Here is a 21,844-nt window from a genome sequence, read left to right as displayed (position 1 = left end):
TCAGCTATCACAGTTTCCTGTGTATTTATTTAGTAATATCATGTATTAGCTGTGTGTTTCTGGGGAGTTCACTGGAAGGTCTAAAAGAGGAAAACCAGATTTTTGAACAAAACAGCAAAAGAATCATAATAAAAAGGCATTGTATATATATAGGCATTGGAGTGGGGTGGTCCTAATTTAATAAATCCTAAACCTTTTGGAGTGCAAAGCCTACACATTTCAGGAGCATGACTTTGGCAGGGTTGAGTTTAAAGGTAAGAGTAGAGATATGTATTAACCTAGATTTTTTATATTATTAAACTTTATGAATAACAGACAAAATACCTTTTGTTGGAGGAATCCTAGTCACAGCTTTGTTATGACAATGATGACATGATGACTGAATGATATTCCCGTAATAACCATAAAACATAGATGTATAATAGTCCACAAATCAAAATACCTTTTATATCTTCCTTAAATATGTGTGTATATATATATATATATATATATAAAAAATATATACACACACTCGTATCATATATTGTACAGAAATGCAAGGGTGGGTTCTGGATGGGCAGTATTTTGCCCACATTTCCTGTACTCTTAGGCAAGTGGCAGATTACTGGAAATGGAGCCCGGGGTTAGTATACCAACTTATGATTTCAGGTTTGACATGCAAGATTTAAAGCAGTGGTAAAGGCATTGCTAGCCAGGACTGGAGGTGGGATGAGGTCCCTAGCACATTCCCAGGCCTGGTAGCATCAATTAATGCTGTGAGTGTGTATAAAGTACCAGTCCCACTTGCCTTAATCTCCCCAGCCTGCCACTGCTGGATAGCTCAGTCTCAATGTAGGAAGACAAAAAAGGTAGGTGTTATAGAGACACACCAGTCTGAAGGAATCAAAATGGACAAATGTGGTAAAGCCTTGGGTTATTTTAAGGGCACCATTAACTTTGGATGTGCTAGGTAAATTCTCTGATATAGACCAAAACAAAGCAGAGACAGAGAACTCAGCAGTGTTTTTTGGCACAAACAATGTATTCAAACATATATACAATGTTTAAAATAAAACTTGACAATTGTGAAGGGCCACTGTACAAACTAGTGGTCAACAAAAGTAATTAGAATCTTATGATTCCTCAATACAATACATAGTAATCAAAGGAATTGGCGCTAGACATACAACAACTCATCAACATATATATTGTTAACAATACATAGTATTTGATCATGAAAGTTGTTGGATATACCCAACGCGTTTGGCCAAGTGTGGCTTCTTTAGGAGTATTATTGACAGCATATTATTGACTGAAAGCTGATTGATAACATTATTAAGCAGTACTGGTGAATCAGAGCTCCTAACCATTGCCCAAAATATTTAACCCATTTCAGTAAAACATTAGTGAGTATTTATGTTTCTTCTGTTAAACTCTCCTCCTAAGGGTAATAATGACCTGTCTTGGATGTATACCTAATTACGTAAGACCACAAGCTACCAGTACAATTCTATGTAATACTTTTCCAAATGGTGTGATAGGTAAAAGGATAGTCCCAATATATGCCTGGGTAGGTTATCCTCTCTAAACATTTACAACGTTTTTTTTTTAAGCAAACTTATGTGTAACTGGTTAGAGAAAACTTCTGTGTAACTATGGGAAACAATTAAAGGAAAATTCTCTTTCTACAAAGACCCCTGCTGTGTGTGTGTGGCTCCCACCAGAAAAACATTGTATCATCCCCTAAGAATCTGTAATAACCATAATCTCCGATGACCCGTATTGTGTGATAAGTGTTATACAGGATACCAAAAAGAAGGAAAGTAGGTAAATACTTTTTTACTTAAGGTAGTAAATATAGATAATTACATTCAAATGTACTTGTGTCATGTTAAAGAAATTTCCCAATTTATCCATTAGCCTCACCAATTTAAATGGAATATGGGAGCATACGCCATCATTCATAGATAATTTCACATGCGTAACTTGGTGGCCTTGATCCTGTCAACTAGGAATGTGTCAAGCCAGATGTTGATTATTTATGAAGTTTCTTTTATTACATATTCCAGTGGGAACCAATGGATGTTTTTCATTGAACGAAGCTCCCTGGATATTGATTTTAGCTATTTCGGGGTAAATGAGAGCATTCATATGTATATTTTATCCCTTTATTTTAATATTTTTGTTTGTTTTTATATACCATAAGTGAAACACTCTGGTATTGCTACATAGGTGTTAGACAGTTCTAGTACTTTTTCTCTCCCCAAAACACCACTTGGCTAATAACTCTAAAAAGCCTGAGAAGTCAGGAAGATGTAATAACTTTATTTTAATCAGTTATATGTATATAATATATAACATTCTTTATGTATTGCACAACAGAGCATTGCTAATGCATTTATTATACATGCAACTTGATACAATGAATCTACATTTTAATTCTTGTAAGAGATAAAAATTCCAGTAGACTGTGTTTAGCCCACCATGGCATATTCGGTGCATTTCTTTTCCGGATCCTCATTTTCAATCAGTATGTATTTGCAGGCCTTTCGGTCAAATCTAAATTTGCAGTTTTCGTTATTGGTAACTGGTGTCCCATAACTGGAAAAAAAAATATTGTCAAGAAAACTGAATGGTATATAGAATTTAACATAGTATTGGTTGTCAATTTAGATCCAAGTTGCCTGTACTGAAGGAAGCTCAATATTTCCATGTTTGTGTTCTGTGTTTATTAACAAATATATCACAGTGAGTTTGGTTTACTAAAGCAGTGGCTGCCAAAACTTTTCGGACCTACAGACAACTAAATGCACGAACTCAGGACTGCTCATGTGCAGGGAGCCGTGTGTCGTTCAAAGGGGAAGAAACTTCCTCCAGAGTGACGTCTTAATGCCAGAACCTGCCCTCTCCCCCATTGCAGGTCCAAGCCTGCGATGGGAGAGTGGGCGGGTATTGTCCAGAGACAAACCTACCCACCGCCCTGAGCCTACAATCTGTACAGGAGACATGGTCTGCGGCTCTGGCTGATGCACCCTCCACCACCGAGGTCCTTCCCCTGACCCCGCTGGGAGGTGAACCGGCCAGAGCCGCCGACCACCATAATTTTCTCACGGAACACTGACGTACTAAAGGAATTAAGGTAGCTCACTTCATTCAGCAAAGTGAATCATTATTTATCAGTCTGCAAGGGATGTGTAGTTTACATACATAAAACAGGACTCAAATACATTAAATCACAACATTCACAAAGCAAAAACACCTACTGTTTCAATAAACATGATCTTTTACATGTAAATCAGTACAAACAGTATTATTTATTTAGGTGATTCTACTTAAAAACTTTAAAAAATCAACATACGCTTGGCAGCAGTGCAGCTCCCCTTCCAGGTCACAAGAACAGTCCCAGCAGTTCTTAGTCCTCCATGACTTGCCAAGGGAATGTAATTTTCCATTATAGAGACATCCTGGAAAATAAAATTATTACCCATAGTGCTCAAATCCTGACAGCTCTCTACTGTAATAAAGAGTGAAGGTTACCTCTTATGATGATGTCTAGTTGACTTTACTGATTACAGATTTTGTAAACTGCACTTACTGATTTTCCATCTTTAGAGTTTGTATATCCTTCCTATTGATTAGCTTTGTTGATAGGCACTTACAAATGTTTATTAACTTGTGTTCATTGAGGTATTGCGCTGTTCAGAATCAGTGTTGTCTCTTCTGATTTTGCTGTGTATGAGAACACTTCTAAAAACTTCTACTCATATTGCAAATCATTCAAACTCTGATACCCTCCTAAAGAAGAGGAGTGAAGCTTGGACCCCATACTACCTAGGGATTTCAGATTCATGTGCGCCTCTGTTATGATCAGGTAGTGGAGTTTTCAAAGTATATAGTGTTACTGTTTGCTGAAACAAACTTTAACTCACCTTTTGGTGGCTGTTCAGGTAGCTGAGTAAAACAGGCCGCATTACACACATTCAGACAGATACAAGCAATAAATGCAAGAGCCAGAAGGAATTTCTAAAAGATATGTAATATAAATAGATTTTAGTGAGCTATCAACAACATAATTTTAGTGGAAAATAATTTATAAGCATGCTTTACAGAATAATAGTTCTCTAATGAATTGTCACGGATAACAAGGAGGGGAGGGAAACAAAGGTTATACTCAGGACTAGGCCTCCAATGGCTAGGGAAAAGGAAATGGTCACCCCTTGTAGACACCCTAACCTAGCCCTAACTCCTAACAGCATGAGTATCCCCTGATGGTGGGAATACTCATACACAGGAACCTAGGCCCTACTAGCCCTGCATAGCCCTAAGAGTATTACTGGCTTGAGACTACTGGTTCCTTCCCTTATGAAAGACCCAGTGTCTCCCTGAGGCCTAGTAACAACAAAACACCAAAAGTAATCAAACTTATCTTAATAGCAGATATATACGCAGGAACTCCGGAGCGGACAACACACCAACTCATCACATCACAGCAGTGAATATCAACCACATAGCATGAAGTGTGAGGCCAGACTAAATGGAGGAGCAGTAATGACCACCAGCTGCACCCAATACAAGGAGAGTGGTCATTACAAACAACAACACAGAAATAAGTAAAAACAAAGAGACTGTCAGATAATCTCACATGCAGCTTGTCTCACAGATCCTCTAACCTCAGTCACGAAAGGGACTGTGACATGGATATGAATGGATATTAGTTTGATTCTTATGGGTGACATTGACCCCTAGTAAATAGGCAGGTGGATTTCTAAACAAATACAGCACATAGCATTTGCTTCAGTACCAGACCATTTCAATCAGTTTTATCTTTAATTAGGTTCTCATAGGCTAGAATATTGGCCAATATATTATAAGGCAGTAAGACATACTGTATAAACCAATGGGAGATAATTGGGATCATTTGCTAAGGGAGTATACACTTTAGGGTGAATGTTAATAAATTACTTGAAGCTGTGACTACTAAAAAAAAACTAGTTACATGCAAGAGAAATAAAAGAAACAGGCTTTTTTGTCAGTTCAGGGTTTGGTTTTATAAAACAAGCTCACTTTTTCCCTTTATCACTAGCATTCACTATCGTGTTTTGTAAACTTTCTACATTCAGATTCATTTACTAAAGGAGTGGAGCAGGATCGCTTTATAAAGTGTGCTTTCCTTTATCATAGTCAACAAGGTAAACTAAAGCTACGTACACACGTCAGATTTTTATCGCCCGATAATCGGCATCGGCCAATTATCGGGCGAAAATCTGCCGTGTGTACAGTCGGTGTCGTCCATCGTCCGGACGACCGACCTGCCGGATCCATGGACGATGGACGACAGCTGATCGCAATGAAAGTGAAGGGGAGAGCGCGCAGCAGGGTGCCGCTCCGTCGCTCTCCCCCTCCCCTCTCCATAGAGCATGAACGGTGCTGTATGTACAGCACCGTTCATGCATCGTGCACTCCCTTGTCGTTGGAAAGGATCGTGAAAGATCCTTTCCAACGACAAAAATTGGCAGTGTGTACGCAGCTTAAGAGCAAGGCTCAGATAAGCCTCAGGAGGCTAGGTGCCCTGTCCCAGCACACAGTTGCCCCCAACTGTTGCCCATGATTGTTGTAAGTAACTAATCTGATCATTGGCTGTAGCACATAATCAAAAATCTCCTGCAGATATGCATTGCCTCAGTGTATATGCTGGAGATGCATGACAAGGGGGAACCTGGGAATGCTGCAAGGTGCTGAGCATGGGGCAGAAAACTACAGTAATTCCTTGATATCCTTGATATTCCTTTATATCCTTTGCAAGCAATGGCATGAAAAAGTAATAAGCAGGGCACTGTGCTAGTGCACAACATGGAATCACTGACTAGATACAACTCCTAACAGCTTTATATTTAATTATTACATAAATAGATTGTAACTTTTAATATAAATGTATATATATATAATGGGGTTACTTACCATGCAAATATATAACAAGAAATCAATAGTAAAATTAAAAATTAAAGTATAACTGATGTACAATAACTAACATTAAATTATATGTAATAGTAAGTAATACATTGTTCTGAAAATATAAAGCAAATATGGAAATATTCCTTTGCAGAAATTGTTGACAAGGAAGTGTTAAATGTTTTTCATGAATGTATTATTATGAAACAAATATATATCACAAATACACCTTTGGTATATTTTGTAAATCATCTCCTTATGAGTATCAGTAATTGAAGTCCTATATTTCTTGTTTTTTGTATATTGTATATGCAAAATCACTTCCCTATGATTATAAGAAAATTGTTCACATGGAAGTGCTGAATGTTTTTTGTAAATGTATTATCATTAAAATAAATATTCTATGCTGTCAAAATAGATTATTCTTATTTAGAAGAGAGAGTAGGAACTTACCATTCTGAGAGGTTCTTTGGATACTGAGCAAATGAACTGGGTGTGTTATTTAAACTCTTATGAGGCTGTTACATATTACAGATGGCTGCCTATTGTAAACAGATGCTGAACTACTGGCATTTGTCAAGTTTTTTTTACCCTTTCACTTGCCAAAGATTGCACATTCTTGACAACACCTTGCTTCAACATTTTCCTGTATACGTATGCAGTAATATACTTTATAAACTTTATTATTTTTTTTGCAGTTTGCATGTGTTGGCTTAATATGACCCTAATCTTGTTAGGGTCATATTAAACCAACACATGGAAACTGAACACCATGATATTTGCCCAAAGACCAATTTGTGGCCCAATTGTTGGGGACCCCTGATTTAGGGGGATAGACTGTGGATCTAGTGGGATCACAGTGGTCCTCTTTTGCTATTATAGCCAATGCACGTATTTCAGGGGCCTAAAGAACTATTTTTTTTATCAAAGAATATGTTTTGGAGGCACATTGTGGTGCAGAAATGAACAAATATGGTACAGCTTGGGGTTAATTAGAAGAGACCAGGACCTTTGGATATGCTGTGTAAATTCTCTGGAACCTGTCTAATAAAATTATTGAGCAATAATCTTTTCCAGTGAATCTGAGCTGCTAACAATCACCCAAAATATTTAACCCAACTTTGCAAAACCTGTTTCATGTATTAGCTTTTTATTGTCTAGGGCAGTTTTCTGGACGTGTCAATAAGCAGATCGTGGTGGTATATTAGTGAAGGAGTGTTAATTAATGATATTGGTATAGAAGTACACAAAGGAGTGTATAGTACACACAGAATGTTAGAAAGTCACAGATAGTTACTACTAACTTGGATGTTTGGCTAATGACTCAAGACTACAAACTTTACCAGTACAATCCTATGTAGTACAGTGGTGTGATAGGTAAAATGATAATCCCAATTTACAGCTTTATAAACATTTGCATTGATTTTTACAGTTCAGCTTGTGTGTAAATGTTAAGAGAAAACTTCTGTGTATTCAGAAGAAACAAAGGAAATGGAAAAATATTTTTCCATATTGTATGTGTAGCTCCCACCAGAGAAACACTGCATCATCAGTACAAAAAAAACATATTCTCCCATGGCCTGTATTGTGTAATAAGGTGGAGAAGTGTCATACAGTACAGGTAGTCCCCGAGTTAAGGACATCCGACATGTGGATGACTTCTAGATATGAACGGGGCTTCTCACTACGAACGAACGGGGCTTCCCCGCTTGCAGGACAGAGGCTTGATGTGGGGAAGGGGGTGGTTTCCATGACTTGCATTACTTTGCTAAACACAGCTAAGAATGTGGGTGATCTGAAGAGCTGAGCTGATTTGCAACATCTTTTAACTCTTTAATGACCAAGACAATTTCTGCCGATGTTTCTTTTTGCATATCAAAGCACAGCTTGCTCTAGAAATTAATGAATGTCTATGCTCTATAAAGTTTTTGTTTTTTTTTGCTTTGTTTGTGAATAACTCACAGTTAGGATTTTATACAGTAACTTACACCATGCTGCCTAATAATATGTTGAGACAAACATCTTTCCTAATTGCATAAATTAAAATAATGTACCTGTTCCGACTTACATTCAAATTCAACTTTAGAGCAAACCTACAGTCCCTATATCATATGTACCTGTATAACAAAAGGAAGGAAAGTAGGTATAGTATTTTTACTTAAGCTAGTAATAGTTACATTCATATTTCACCACTTATACATGTAGCTTACATAGATTAAATGGAATATGGGAACATACACCATCATTCATAGATAATGTCACATGGGTAACTTGGTGGCCTTGATCCTGTAAACTAGGAATGTGTCAAGTCAGATGGTAATTATTTATAAAGTTTCTAATATTACATATTCCAGTGGGCACCAATGGGTGTTTTTATTTGAAAAAAAGCTCACTGGATGTCGATTTTAGGTATTTCTGTGTAAATGAGAGCCTTCATATGTATATTTTATCCCTTTATTTTATTATTTTGTTTGTCTTTATATAACATAAGTGAAACAGTCAAAGAAAATGTGATCTTTGCTTCCCATGGAGCATGGATGAATAAATGGTACATAAATACTACATTAAAGCAATTAATTCTTTCTGAGATTCTTCGGTACAAAAAGTACCATTACCCATAACCCCTAAATCCAGACATATTTCTATTTTTGTTTTGCATCTACCTACTTACTCCAATACCATGGTTAATACAGAAGGCTGCACCAGTAGAACATACGAGTACAGGATAGGCAAGGATAGAGAATCTTTTTTTTAAATAAAATGAACAGTATCAACATGGCTTACTGTCTTGAGACGATCTGGAAAAAATTTCGAGTTTTGTTGTGATTGAATGTTAGTGCACTTTTTTTAGTTTAATATTCCCAACATTGTAGCTTTTACCTTACATGTTTATACCTCTGTAATGGAGCGGGCATAACAATTTTATGACTGTATTATTAATAACATTTTAATTAAGATATATTATATTACCCTATATTGTATAGTTTACAGGTGTCACTGCTCCACAAAGCAAAGTGGAGGACCCACTGTGTCACCCACCCTGTGGGTGGATATGTGCATGGGGGGTCTAAGCTTGGTCTTCTTCAGAGCCTCTACAGGTGAGGATGTTGTCCGGCAAGCTACTGCCAGGTTGCGCCCCCCGTGCCCGCCAAGGCAGGTGACTGCCAACAAGCAGGGACTGAAGCGTAGTACAAAAGGGAAATCCAGGAGGGTAGTCAGACAAGCCAAAAGGTCAGGACCGGCAGTGAACAAGGATTGTCAGGTGACAGGAAGATGTCAGGACGAGCAGCTAGCAGGAGTAGTCAGGAACGAGCCGGGGTCGGTACACGGAGAATCAGGAACAATAGAAATAAACAACAGTAACCTGAAAGCAGAGCCAAAAGAACTCCTTGTTCAGGCAACTTCCTGTTGCAAGGTCACTTCCTTAAGAAGGGAAGATGAGCGTGGATAAGTGAGCCGCAGACATCAATCCCACCAACAGAGGGAGTGCTGTTGCTGGGATGGTCTCAGGTGTTATTTAGATGTTGGCCAGCAGAGGGAGTGCGTCTGCGGTATACTCTGGTTCTCTGAGGCAAGGGAGCAGCTGACAGAATCACCTGACTTGGAGCAGGAAGTAAACAGAGTGTTGGATCCAGAGGCAGAGATGGTGCTGGCAGCAGGGGGCTACAAGGAAGGTGAGCAAGATGGAGGCACAGGTGACCTGGACTTGCAAGAATCTGTGACAACAGGTTTTTGTCAATAGTTTTAAAAGAATTACCCCCTTGACACACACACACGTTGATGTACTGTATATGTCTGTATATTCTGAGTCAATGTTGTCTCCTTTTCATTTGCTGTGCATGAGGAGGTTCTGAAAACTTCAACTCACAATACAAGTCACAAACAAACAGATTTTAAAGGTAGTCTAAATTATTAAATGGTTAATTATTTGGCAATTCATAAGTGTATATTGAAGAAAACAATCTGGGTATAGTACTGGGTGGATGGATGGCTGCGGCACTTGCGGCACTATATTTGTATGCATTGGAAGGGACTGCTATAGTAAAGGAAGTTAATGCTAATATTTATTTTTTTTGTTATAGAAATGACAAACCATAGACAAAAATAACATACCAAAATTCCTGGAAGGATCAAAAAATATCTACATACTATTTTATATATACAAAGGCATTTTGGATGGGTTCCAAAGGTCCTCATGATTCCCTCCCCCAAGAAACTTTGGTGACAGTACCGTAATCAGAGGTTTACAATTACCTCATCATCAATGTATATTTGCAAAATGGCAAAAGTTAGCCTAATTTATGAAAATATTCCTTAACTTGCAAAAATGTGATTTTCAATGGGAAAATTGTTTGGTCATCAATTTTGCAAATTACATAATTGGACTATGATGAATAGACAGGCTGTATTGTCTGTGATTCCACTGATTTTTAGTGAACATTACATTTTTATGGGTGTCACTGCATTCTCAGGGGTGACACTCGTCATTGGTGAAGAGGTAGGCTGCATTCTCATACAAATATGAGTTCTGAAAATATGAAGCAAGTATGCAATATTAGGTCCCTATGAGTTACGGAATTTGTGCTATATTTCTTGGAAAAGTATTATCGTCATTACATCATTAAAAGAAATTATTTTTGGTATATTGTATATCCAAAATCACTTCCCTATGAGTATAGAAAATCTTTCAATTAGAAATATTGAATGTTTTTTGTAAATTAATTATCATGAAAATAAATTATTGTATAATGTCACATTAGATAATTCTCATTTAGAAGAAAGAGCAAGATCTTACCATCCTGAGAAGTTTTTTGGATACTGAACATAGTGAATTTGAAATGTTTTATTGCAATTGTTTTAAGGTATTGCATAGAACTGCCTACTGTAAACAGATACTAAACCGCTAGCATCTGTCAAGGCTATTTGACCCTTTCACTTGCCAAAGATTGCACATTCCTGACCAGCTACAACAATTTCCTGTGTACTTATTTAGTAATGTCATTTATTAACTTTATTTTTGGGCACTTCATTGGAAGGTCGAAAATGATTTTTGACTATACCAGTAATAAATACAGCGTTGTATATATGGGCTTTGAAGTGGGGTGCCTGGCAGGCAACCCTAAAGGACATTCAGCATCCGGTAATCAATTTTGTGGTACAATAACAAAATACAATTCAAGCACATATATATATATATATATTTTGGATAGCGTAGGAACGGTTGGAACCTAGATACAAGTAGGAGACGCAGGATCTGAATATGGCAGTGTTGTATTTATGCAAAATTATTAGTATAGAGTACAGCAACTCTGGCTAGATTCTAAATGATGCCTTTATGGGAACCTGTGAGATGTAGAGGAAGCAGTCCAAAGGAATAATTTCTTTTTCGACAAGCCGACATGTCTCAGGGGCATGATGTTGGCAGGGCTGAGTTTAAAAGTAAAAGGTGAAGTGCCTTTTGTTGGAAGAATCTGAAAAATCTACCTTAAGCATCTTGTAAAGGATTTCCATGTCTCTTTTGCTATGTACACATCTGGACAATGCTCTATTAGTTTTTTTTCTGGTTCTATCAATTACTTTGTATGGGATAGCCGAACACTACTGAAGGTGTGGAATTATTTCTGACCCTATAATTATACCCAGATCAAATGAAGCATTGGATATGTCATTATATCATTTCCTCATGCATGAACTATTATAAGGGGGACCCTATAAATTCACTATTCTTGAAAATGTCAGCAATAGTTGCTTTTAAGTCAAGCCTGATAAACTGAACCAGTTACAACAATACTGGCCAACAATACGTTGTAACATATGAGACAGAACTAAGCTTAGTATTTTTCTGTAATTATATAAATGACAAATTTAATGCAGACACTGAGCACTATCTGTAAATATTTCCAAAGTAGTTGTTGGATGCAGGAAGACCTAAACTACACCTAATGATAGTTTCAGCCTCCACATCTCCACTTCTGTGATGTCATCATGTAACAAGTATAGCACCAATCACTGCAAAGTACTTCAAATGTGGTCTCTATCAGACAAAACCTTGTAACCTAAACACCGTGAGACTGAGCTGAAATCAGTTGTTTGCTTGCTTGTCTTCACTTATGGCTTGAGGAGCTATTGATGATTAGGCATAATTTCTCCAGTTGCCCACAACAATATTTTGCTATTTCTCCATCTGCCACCAGTAATGTGTCTGTACTCCTCTTGCTTATACCAGTGTTGGGACACTGTTCCACAGACATAAATTATGGAACACTATTCTTTCCACTGACAAAATATGGGGCACTATTCCTCCCACTAACACCAAAGATGTGGCACTAATCCTCTCACCGATGCCACCAATGGAGGAGTCTTCCTCTCCCTGATACCAATGATGATGCAAATTTTCTTCATCTGACATCATAAATACTACTCTCTTCCTTCCATTGACACTGACAATGGGCATGATCCCTCCCAATGATACCAATGATGGCACACTACCCCTCTCACTAGCACTATTGTTCACTGATGCCGATCCTAGGGCATGTTTTACGCAGACTGAACGCAAGAAAATTCTATTTCTTCGGGCCAGTTCTCTCCCCTAAAATAGCAGTCCCCAACTGTTTGGCCTTGGACCAGTACTGGACCTGGGCTGTGCTGTGGACTTTGAGCAACTACTGTGATACTGATTGGCTTTAAAAGACCCTAACTTGGGATAACTTGACATAAAGCTTAACTTAGCCTATATATCATTGTGATGGAGCAGAGGGCAATAGGGCAATGTAAAACATCTGAAAGCCACTGAAACCTCCAGGCTGTTTTTATTTAAAACTAGAAGCTAACCACAAGAGGTGCAACATTATACATATGCTGTGATGTTGGCAGGAAAAGCAACTTTAAAAGCTCTTTGTACTGATGTAGGAGCATGGGTCACAATGATGGCATCTGCTCCTCTGGGCCAATATGGCCATCCATCACTAAAATGGATGGATGGGCGTAGATTGACAGGTAGATAGGGCTTTATTCTGCACAAAGAAGTAAAGCAGTGCTACCCAGGAATGGAGGTCTCTAGCCCATTCTCAGCCCTGATAGCACCACCTCTCGCTGTGAGTCTGTATACTGGACCCAGTCCCACCAACCTCAATCTACCCGATCCTGCCACTGCTGCAATTTTATTGCTGTTTATCAAAAGCAGATATAGCCAACATGTCTCAGGGGACAAAAGAACCCCCATTTCATCAGGGAATATGTCCAGGTATAGACCCAAACCAGTGTGTAGAAATCAAAATGTACAAGTATGGTAAAGCCTGGTCAAAATGTCTAGTAATTTGCACTAGTGACTCATCTCAGGGTCCCGAATTAGAAGAATTGATCATTTTTTGATTTATACATGAAAATGCTAAATTACCATAATTGGCCAACACAGCCTGGCAACTAGAGTATCCTTTCTTAGTAAAGGTTTACAGTATATCACATACATCTGATACACTGATTTCCCAAGTGGGGAAAGGTAGGTCATGTATGGGTTTTACCCCATTGAAAAGCAGAACACCCCCTTATGTTATGGAGGCCACGAGGTGGAAGGTGTTCTAACAACAACAAACTTTGTGATTTAAGTATAGCAGAAGCAGGGGTATCAACTCACAACTGGTATTTTGGAGATTGATGGATTGCCAGCATGTATTAAAAGAGATACCCCATATTATTCTTTCCCCAGACACTCTAGTAATTACATATTCCTGATCAGTTATAATATTTTTTAGTGTTCTTATTTACCTGTTTCATGTCAGCTTATGTTTTTGTCAGCTTATAATGGACTAGGGCAGATCATGATGGTGTAAGTGGAGGTATTGAAAACACAAAGTGTTGTATAGTGTACACCTGCATCCCCAATTGTTGACAAAACACAATTGTTGACAAATCTTGGAAGAAGAGTAGGTATAGTTTTCTATGCTGTTGCTTAGGCTAGTAGAAAACACATTTAAAATGAGTTGTGTTATGTTGAAGAAATGCTACCACTTATCCATGCTTTTAAGTAACATACACCACCATTTATAGTTATGTCAAAATGTCATAGTTAACTTAATGGCCTTGATCTGGTCAACCAGTAATGTGTCAGATATTGATTGTATATCACAGTCAGTATTGTACCATGGAGTCTGATACTTGTTTTACAAAGCTACTTGGATGTTGAATGTGACAAACTACTGCCAGCTATACCATAAACCATGACCTGGGTAAATGAGAAGTTATATTTCTTTCCTTGTGAAAAGTTTTTTTTCTGTTGGAGCAGACTAAGTTGACAAATCTATTCTGTTTTATTTATCATCCCCCACATTCCTGTGTCCTCTAGTAATGTGGAAGGGGATCAGGCATCTATGATACTTGAAGTACATCAGATATGACAATTCTTCTGGACCCCACAACTCTTAAACAAAGCTGATAACGGGGTGGGGCAGGGAATGTATGTGTTGAATGCCTTTGTTTGCAGTATTTTTTATTTTATTTTTAAACTACAGCAACTGTTTAGCAGTTTTCTATCATCCCTCTAACTATTCTAAAATATTGTAAAGCAAACTCTATTTAGTTGTTCTTGTTTAACTATCTTCCTACCCTAAAACCTACTTTATTTGCAGTGTAAAATGTGCATTTATATAAACGTCTGTGAGTACATTTCTCTGTACAAAAAATCCATGACCAGACACAAATTGGCAGCATTTGTTCAACTGAAACACAGAGGTTGATGAGTGGATTATCTCCCCTGTAATCCTTTTCCTCTTCTCTCCTGTTGGTGTGAAGGGTGCAACTGGTCTCCAAACTCAGCAACTGTAGATATGGAGGGTCCAAAAACATTAGAGAACAGAGAAGTGGCTACATTCTCCATATGAAGGTAAGACCAAGAATTTATTAAGGGATTCCCCAATCTGGCGCTTGGCTTTATAAAATAATTTGATGTTTTCAGTGGAGGGTTACCTTAAAAGCACTTAGTTCTTAGTAGTTCTTAGATGAAAAACCACTTGTTTTCACATAATATTGCTATGTAAGTGTTCCTAAAAGCTGTTACTGTTTCTCTCCCCGAAATACCACTTGGTTATTATCTCTCAAATCAAATAATCAGTCAGAAAAATGTAATACCTTTATTCCAATCCTCTATATGAAATGTAGTAATAAATTTAGAATTGTTCTTTTTTCTAGTATATGTTCTAGGTTTATTAATGTATTTATTATTTATTATTAAGAGATAACAGTTCCATCAGACTGTGCTTAGCCCACCATTGCGTATCCAGGGCATTGCTTTTCTGGATCCTCACTTTCAATTAAAATGTACTTGCAAGCCTTTCGGTCAAATTTGAATATGCAGTTCTTGTGTTTGGTAATTGGTCTCCCATAACTGAAAAAAAAAATATTATTAGTGAGACTTACTACCCCAGGACATAGGACATAGCACAGGTTAAAACTCCAAAGTGTACAGAGAAGAAAAAAAATAATATGGGGGCGTTTATAGGGCAATAGACATGTAATATATATATATATATATATATATATATATATATATATATATGCTAATTTATTTTAATATTCTTGGCGGCCATTTGAACTAAATTCTAGTGGTAGGAAATGCCTATTTATTTATTTATTGAGAATATAATGGGGCATTTTCCTAATTTCAAGTTTTTGGTTTTTCCTAGTTTTTGGTTTACTAAAGGAGTTAAAGGCGATTAAAATGAATCATTGGTCATCAGACTGCAAGAGTAGTGCATTGTACATGCAGAAACAGTGTTCGAAAATATTAAATCATACCACTCACAAAGCATAACACCAACTGTTTACATAAAGACAACCTCTTTTACACGTATAACTATGAGCATTAATATTTACAAATAATAAGTCAATTTAAAACTTATAAATAGTTGTTTTGGTGGTATGCAACCCCACATAGGTTTGCATCTCTGCTTGTGGGGATGCAGCAATCAAGGTCAAAAGTTCCATGCTTGGTGGAGTCTCCCTCATGATTTTTGACCATGGCTTTTAAAATTTAAAACTCCATATAGCATTATACACTTGATCCTGCTATTGCTTTTTTATTGGCTGGTTTGGAGGCTCTTCCCACGCAGAAGATCTTGTTTTATCTCATCTGTGCTGCCAGATTCACAATAGCAAGTGCTTGAAAATCTCCTATTTTGGGGAGGTGAGAAATCATATGAAAGATATTTTTGTGAACGAGAAGCTCGCAGCTATACTTCTGGAAAGTTATGATACATTTTTAGACACTCGACAGTCTTGAATAACATTCACCTTTCCTGGAACCTTTTTGATGTCCTAGGTATTACCCTATCCCTTCCATCTTCCTCTTTTTCTTTTTTTAATGTTCTTACATGTTTATTGAAGTTTTGTTTTATAATATTGTGACAAAAAATATTTGCATTTTTGGTTTCAATTAAATATTTGTGGGAGAAAACTATAAATATCAACATACGCTTGGCAGCATTTCAGCTCCCCACTCATGTTACAACTACAGTCCATACAACTGTACGTCCTCCATGATTTGCCAAGGGGATGCAATTTTCCCTTAAAAAGACATCCTGGAAAGAATTAAAAAAAAAAACATTATCCATAATGCTCAAAACCAGAGAAGCTCTCTAGTTTTGTAATTAGCTACCATTCATGGCATATTAGTAATTGTTCAAAGACACAAAGCTTAATTTCTTTTGGATGCATTTACCACCTACTTTTTTTTTTTTTTCATTTTCATAAGTAACCAACAAAACAGACATATACAGAATGTATCAAACTGGAGGTATAAAGAAACAACATAAACAGAAAGTGTACATGAGAGTATAGCAATATACTAAGTCATAAACTTTTGACACACTGACGTACAACAGAAATACAGTCATGTCATAGGTACAAAGCAGTAGTAGTTACTTATGTAAACACTCTCCTATTAAAAACATAATAACCTAAGTCCAGGCCTTGTTTGTCACCAATTTTCTGTAATATAGAAGAAAGGAAAGAAAAAAAGAAGAAAGAGCGAAAACAAGAAGAAGAGTAAAATAAATTGTGGACAGGGGAGAGGGGGGTATGGGGTAGAATAAGGGAGGGAGGGAAAAGGATAAGGGAATGCCCATGGACCAGTGACATTTTAAACTTCTGGGCAAAGAAGCCAAAAATAATCTGTTAGCACTTGAAATCATCCCAGTAAAACCAGGTACGCACTGGTCTACATGGAGACCAATCCCCCGAACCCACAAGCTCCTCCATTTATTGGATATCATTATTCCTTGTTGCAGAGTGGGTGTAGTAGATTGTCTCCATAGGGGAAGGATACAGGCCTTGGCCGCATTAAGTAAAAGACGCAGCAAAGAGCGCTTGTAGCGTTTCCTTGACAATGCCGAAACATGAAGCAGGGCAAGCTCCGGTTTGTCATGTATGTGGATTTCTGTTAGTTTCAGAACGATCTCAGCAACACCCAACCAGAATGTTGATAAAGTGGGGCAGCTCCAAAAGATATGTAACAATGTGCCAGTGTGTTGCTCACATCACCAACATACTGGGCTCGTATGCGGGTAGATTTTCCTATACCACCTAGTGAGCAGCTTATAGTTTGGCTTCTTATATCAGTTACTGATAGAGGCCTTATGGCCATAGTACAGTGTGGGATCAATTTGGTCTTGCGTAAACTTAAGATCAAGGTGTCTCTCCCATTTAGCCAGGAAATAAGGCACAGGAGCATCACACACTGTCAATTGCAATTTGTAAGCATATGAGAGCACTCCTCTTAGTGGGTCTCCTTTAACACATAAACTTTCCAAAGCGGCAAGAGGGCATTGGAAAACCTGTGCCCACGGCAAAGACAAAAGAAAATGTTGATACTGTACCCTTCTCCAAAGGTCCAAACGGGAGGGAGTGATCAGTTTGGATTTGTTCAATTTTACACCAGCCAGGCGATTGCAGAAAATGAGCCACATCATTTTAAACACCGGGTCTTTTCTGCTGGTGGGGAACCTAGAGTGTCTCAGGTATGGGAGACATCGGAGAGGGGAAAGTCCTGATCTTTTCATCACAGAAATATTTGGTTACCACCCGAAGTGTCTCGCCTATCAAAGGGTGATGATGAAGTCCTCAGGTGGAGCCCACATCGCCGAGTTCAGCAATATGGGAGAAATTGAATCTTCCAATTTCACCCAACCCTGAAAGCTAGTAAAAGAATAATACTGCTAGGACTTAGTGCTTACTATATTGTAATGGCTAACTATAATATATATAGCACGATGGCTCAGAGGCTAGCCCTCTGGCCTTTGCAGTGCTGGGTCCCAGGTTCGAATCTTGGCCAGGACACTATCTGCATGGAGTTTGTTCACCCTGTGTTTGCTTGGGTTTCCTCAGCGTAGTCCGGTTTCCTCCCACATTACAAAAACATGCAGTTAGGTTAATTAGCTTCTGCCTAACATTGACCTTAGACTGTGTTAAAGACATATGACTATGGTAGGGACATTAGATTGTGGGCCACTTTGAGGGACAGTTAGTGAATTGACTATGGACTTTGTACAGTGCTGTGTAATATGTTGGTGCTATAAAAATGCTGTGTAGTAATAATAATACAGTGGGAAGGAATGCTTTAAACACCCTGTCACTATTTCTAGGATTTTGTTTTGCTCTATTTGAATTCAATATTTCCTCCTTTACTTTGCATCAAAAGACTTTTAAAACCTTTTACTTATAATTAATTTTATTAGCTAGTATTTATATAAATTATAGTAATTTATATAAATAAATTAAGTAAAGTCCTAGTAAATAAAGTCCTGTAAATAAATAAATTGAGTAAATAAAGTCCTTTCCGTAGTCTTATGTCAAAGTCTAAAGCTGCGTACACACGGCAAATTTTTCTCGCCCGATAATCGGTATCGGCCAATTATCGGGCGAAAATCTGCCGTGTGTACAGTCGGTCGTCGTCCATCGTCCGACGACCGTCCTGGCGGATCCATGGACGATGGACGACGACCGATCCTAATGAAAGGGAAGGGGAGAGCGCGCAGCAGGGTGCCGCTCCGTCGCTCTCCCCCTCCCCTCTCCATAGAGCATGAACGGTGCTGTATGTACAGCATCGTTCATGCATCGTGCAGTCTTTTCTCGTTGGAAAGGATCGTGAAAGATCCTTTCCAACGAGAAAAATTGCAGGTGTGTACGCAGCTTTAGTACAATTTTTGAAGGAAAGCTGATTAACCAGCCAAAGTCTTATGCTCCCTTAAAGCATGGGAGGTTGCATCTTGGACCCCATACTTCCTAGGGATTGTAGATAAAGCTGTAGCCTCTGGTATTATCAGGTTGCATTTTTTTCCAAAGTTTATAGCTTTACTAATTATAGAAAAAAATGGTCTCACCCTTAGGTGCCCCTTCACTTAATTCAGCTAGCTGTCGAAAACAAGCTGCATCACATGCAATCAAATATGCACCAGCAATAACTGCAATAGCCAGAAGGAATTTCTGAAAGACATGCAAGTAAAAATAACTTTGGGTTAGCTGCATACAACATAATTTCAGTAGAAAAATCATTTAAAAGCTTGTTTTGCAAAATATAAAGAATAGCAGTTTTTTATATCTGTGTGCATCCTCATTTGTATTGTTTTTGAGTGTTAAGGGGATCTCTGGAAACGATTCAAATTATTTTTTTTTTTAAATCGTGAAGTATAGTCAGAACTTTTAAACCCCTGTCACATTTTTTAGTTAATTACAATGGCCCTAAACACAGTAATATTACCAAAACTACTGGAGGGGTCGGGACCTGTGATTTTGATTTACAGAAACCATCCCTATTCTAAATGATGTCAATGGACTGAATAGGCAGGGTATATTCTCAGTATTGTCACTGGTCTTTAGTGAACAGATGTATTGCAATCACAGAGGGGGTCACTTATCTTTAGTAAATATATGGGGTGTATAGGTAATAGTGAAGAGCCAGGCCGCACTCTCAAGACTTTTACAAGGCTCTGGTAGTTAGATAAGCTTAAGTATTAAGGATATCACTGACCCAAATAATTGACAGGTTGCATGAAAAATGCATCCAGCAAGCAGATTTTGCATTATTGCTATATATATTCATCTGAAACAGTTTCTACTTAAAACTCCTTCCCAATATACAGCTTATACAGCTTCCACTTATAACAAATTAAAAAAAAAAATACAGCCTCCTGGCTAGCATAAACAAATGTGTTTTCTCTTTGCATATATATATATATATATATATATATATATATATATATATTGTGATTATGTGGGGTTTCTCACCATACAAAAATAATTGTAATAATGTAATTATAGTAGTAAAACTATAGAGCTGATGTGACAAAAGAAATATCGATACAACTATACAAATATTTATTTGCTATATTAAGTGAATCATCTCCCTCTAAATTTTGGAAATTATTGACATGGGAGTGCTAAATGTATCATCTTTAAATATATATTTAGTTCCTTTCTATATTTGTGTGCTAGGTAAAATGACCTTGCTATGATTATAAAAAATCATTGGCATAGAAATGATGTTATGGTAAATGTAATATCTTAATAAAACATTCTATAGTGTTATATTAGTTCATTCTTATTTAGAAAAGGGAACAAAAACTTACCATCCTGAGAGGTTCTTTGGATACTGAACTGAATTTTGGATGCGTTATTTAAACTCCAATGGGGCTGTTTTCAGACATTTCACAGGACCACCTAATGTAAACAAATATTGAACTGCTAGCATCTGTCAGGACTATTTTACCCATTCACTTGCCAAACATTGCACATTCCTGACATTACAACAATTTCCTGTACATTTATTTAGTTATATCATTTATTATTTTTATGATTTTGGGTGGTTTACTGGATGGTCTAATAAGAGGTCTTAAAGCAGAACTACACTGGGGAAGGCATTTTTGCTGAGTTGTATCTTACAGTTGTTTTTTTACTAATTTTTGGGTAGTGAATCCAGAAATGACCCCAGTTTTTTGCTATGACATCTAGTTTTTAGGATACAGGTTACCCTCCATTTTTGTCAAAAAACATACAAATTTCCACACAAAGAAAAAATAAATAACTTGAATGTACTGTTTAGGTAAATTTCTTTTGTCCATACAAATAATTTATTGTTACTCTATGACTTTTTTTTTTCCAGTAAAACATTTGAAAATTAAATGGTTAAGGTAAAAATGTACACTTATAACTTTTCCTGGAGTGTTCAGTGTTAGGATAATCCCACCGGATGCTCCAACAATAGTCAGCCATCATATGTACATCCCATCTACCCTGATACCGTCCTTCCATGAACTTCAAATCTTGGTTGAATCGTTCACCTTGCTCATCACTGACTGCACCAAGGTTTTACGGGAAGTTAGAAAGATGTCTATGCAGAAAATACACCTTGATACTCATATTGCAACCAAGCATTTTGTAGCTCTCCAGGAGTTTCTGGACAATTTCTGTGTAATTATTTGCTTGTTTGTTTCCAAGAAAGTCCTTGACAATGGCTTTGAATGATAACCAACCATTCTTTTCGACTTCTGACATTGTCCTGATGAAATGTTTATCTTTGATGAGCTGCCGAATCTGTGAACCATCAAACACACCAGCCATTATTTTTTTAAATGACAGGCTAGTAAATGCCAAAAAGAGGTACTTGAAACAGTCTCCTTCAATTGGCAAAGCTTTAACAAACTGCTTCATCAGACCCAGTTTCGGGAATATATTTATTCTTTCTATCAACAAGTGGCTCATGTAGAATGTTTGGATTACCTGGTTTTGATCTTGGGGGCCAATTCCTTTCCACCCAATGCCTCTCACGAGCTCTGCTGTCCCACATGCACAGATAACAGGGATACTTGGTGTATCCGCATTGCTGACCAAGAAGGAAGCATACCACTTTAAGGTCAACACAGATGAGCCA

At 37.5% G+C, this 21,844-nt stretch overlaps 1 protein-coding gene and 2 long non-coding RNA genes across 5 annotated transcripts in view; 1 reads left to right on the top strand and 2 right to left on the bottom strand.

The window, feature by feature from the left end:
• The first annotated feature begins 117 nt into the window (after positions 1 to 117).
• LOC140339680 (uncharacterized) overlaps positions 118 to 21,844 on the top strand; it is a 65,523-nt gene continuing 43,796 nt past the window's right edge. For 2 of the 3 annotated variants that reach the window (XR_011922512.1, XR_011922513.1), the window contains exons 1-2: positions 9,542 to 9,602; positions 14,716 to 14,806. This is a non-coding gene — a long non-coding RNA (uncharacterized lncRNA). Of the gene's footprint in view, positions 255 to 9,541; positions 9,603 to 14,715; positions 14,807 to 21,844 lie in introns of those variants that run through there. The other variant, XR_011922514.1, reaches the window with a different exon arrangement.
• LOC140339676 (beta-microseminoprotein-like) lies at positions 2,285 to 6,458 on the bottom strand. Its single transcript, XM_072424479.1, has 4 exons — positions 6,382 to 6,458; positions 3,909 to 4,002; positions 3,338 to 3,443; positions 2,285 to 2,580 (listed from the first exon to the last, which is right to left on the bottom strand). The coding sequence occupies exons 1-4, from the start codon at positions 6,382 to 6,384 to the stop codon at positions 2,454 to 2,456; spliced, it is 330 nt and encodes a 109-aa protein (XP_072280580.1). The 5' UTR covers positions 6,385 to 6,458; the 3' UTR covers positions 2,285 to 2,453.
• On the bottom strand, positions 15,035 to 20,563 carry LOC140339677 (uncharacterized). Its single transcript, XR_011922507.1, has 4 exons — positions 20,544 to 20,563; positions 19,299 to 19,401; positions 16,394 to 16,499; positions 15,035 to 15,307 (listed from the first exon to the last, which is right to left on the bottom strand). It is a non-coding gene; the product is annotated as an uncharacterized lncRNA (long non-coding RNA).

This window comes from Pyxicephalus adspersus, chromosome 10 (assembly GCF_032062135.1).
Source record: "Pyxicephalus adspersus chromosome 10, UCB_Pads_2.0, whole genome shotgun sequence".
NCBI lineage: Eukaryota > Metazoa > Chordata > Amphibia > Anura > Pyxicephalidae > Pyxicephalus > Pyxicephalus adspersus.
Note: the sequence above shows the minus strand (reverse complement) of the source record. Positions and strands in the feature narration are given on the sequence as shown.

Coding starts and splice junctions, on each gene's coding strand:
- LOC140339676 (XM_072424479.1), bottom strand. Junction 3,444..3,908: donor ACCTGAACAGCCACCAAAAG/GTGAGTTAAAGT, acceptor TTTATTTTCCAG/GATGTCTCTATAATGGAAAA. Junction 2,581..3,337: donor GAGCTGCACTGCTGCCAAGC/GTATGTTGATTT, acceptor TTTTTTTTCCAG/TTATGGGACACCAGTTACCA.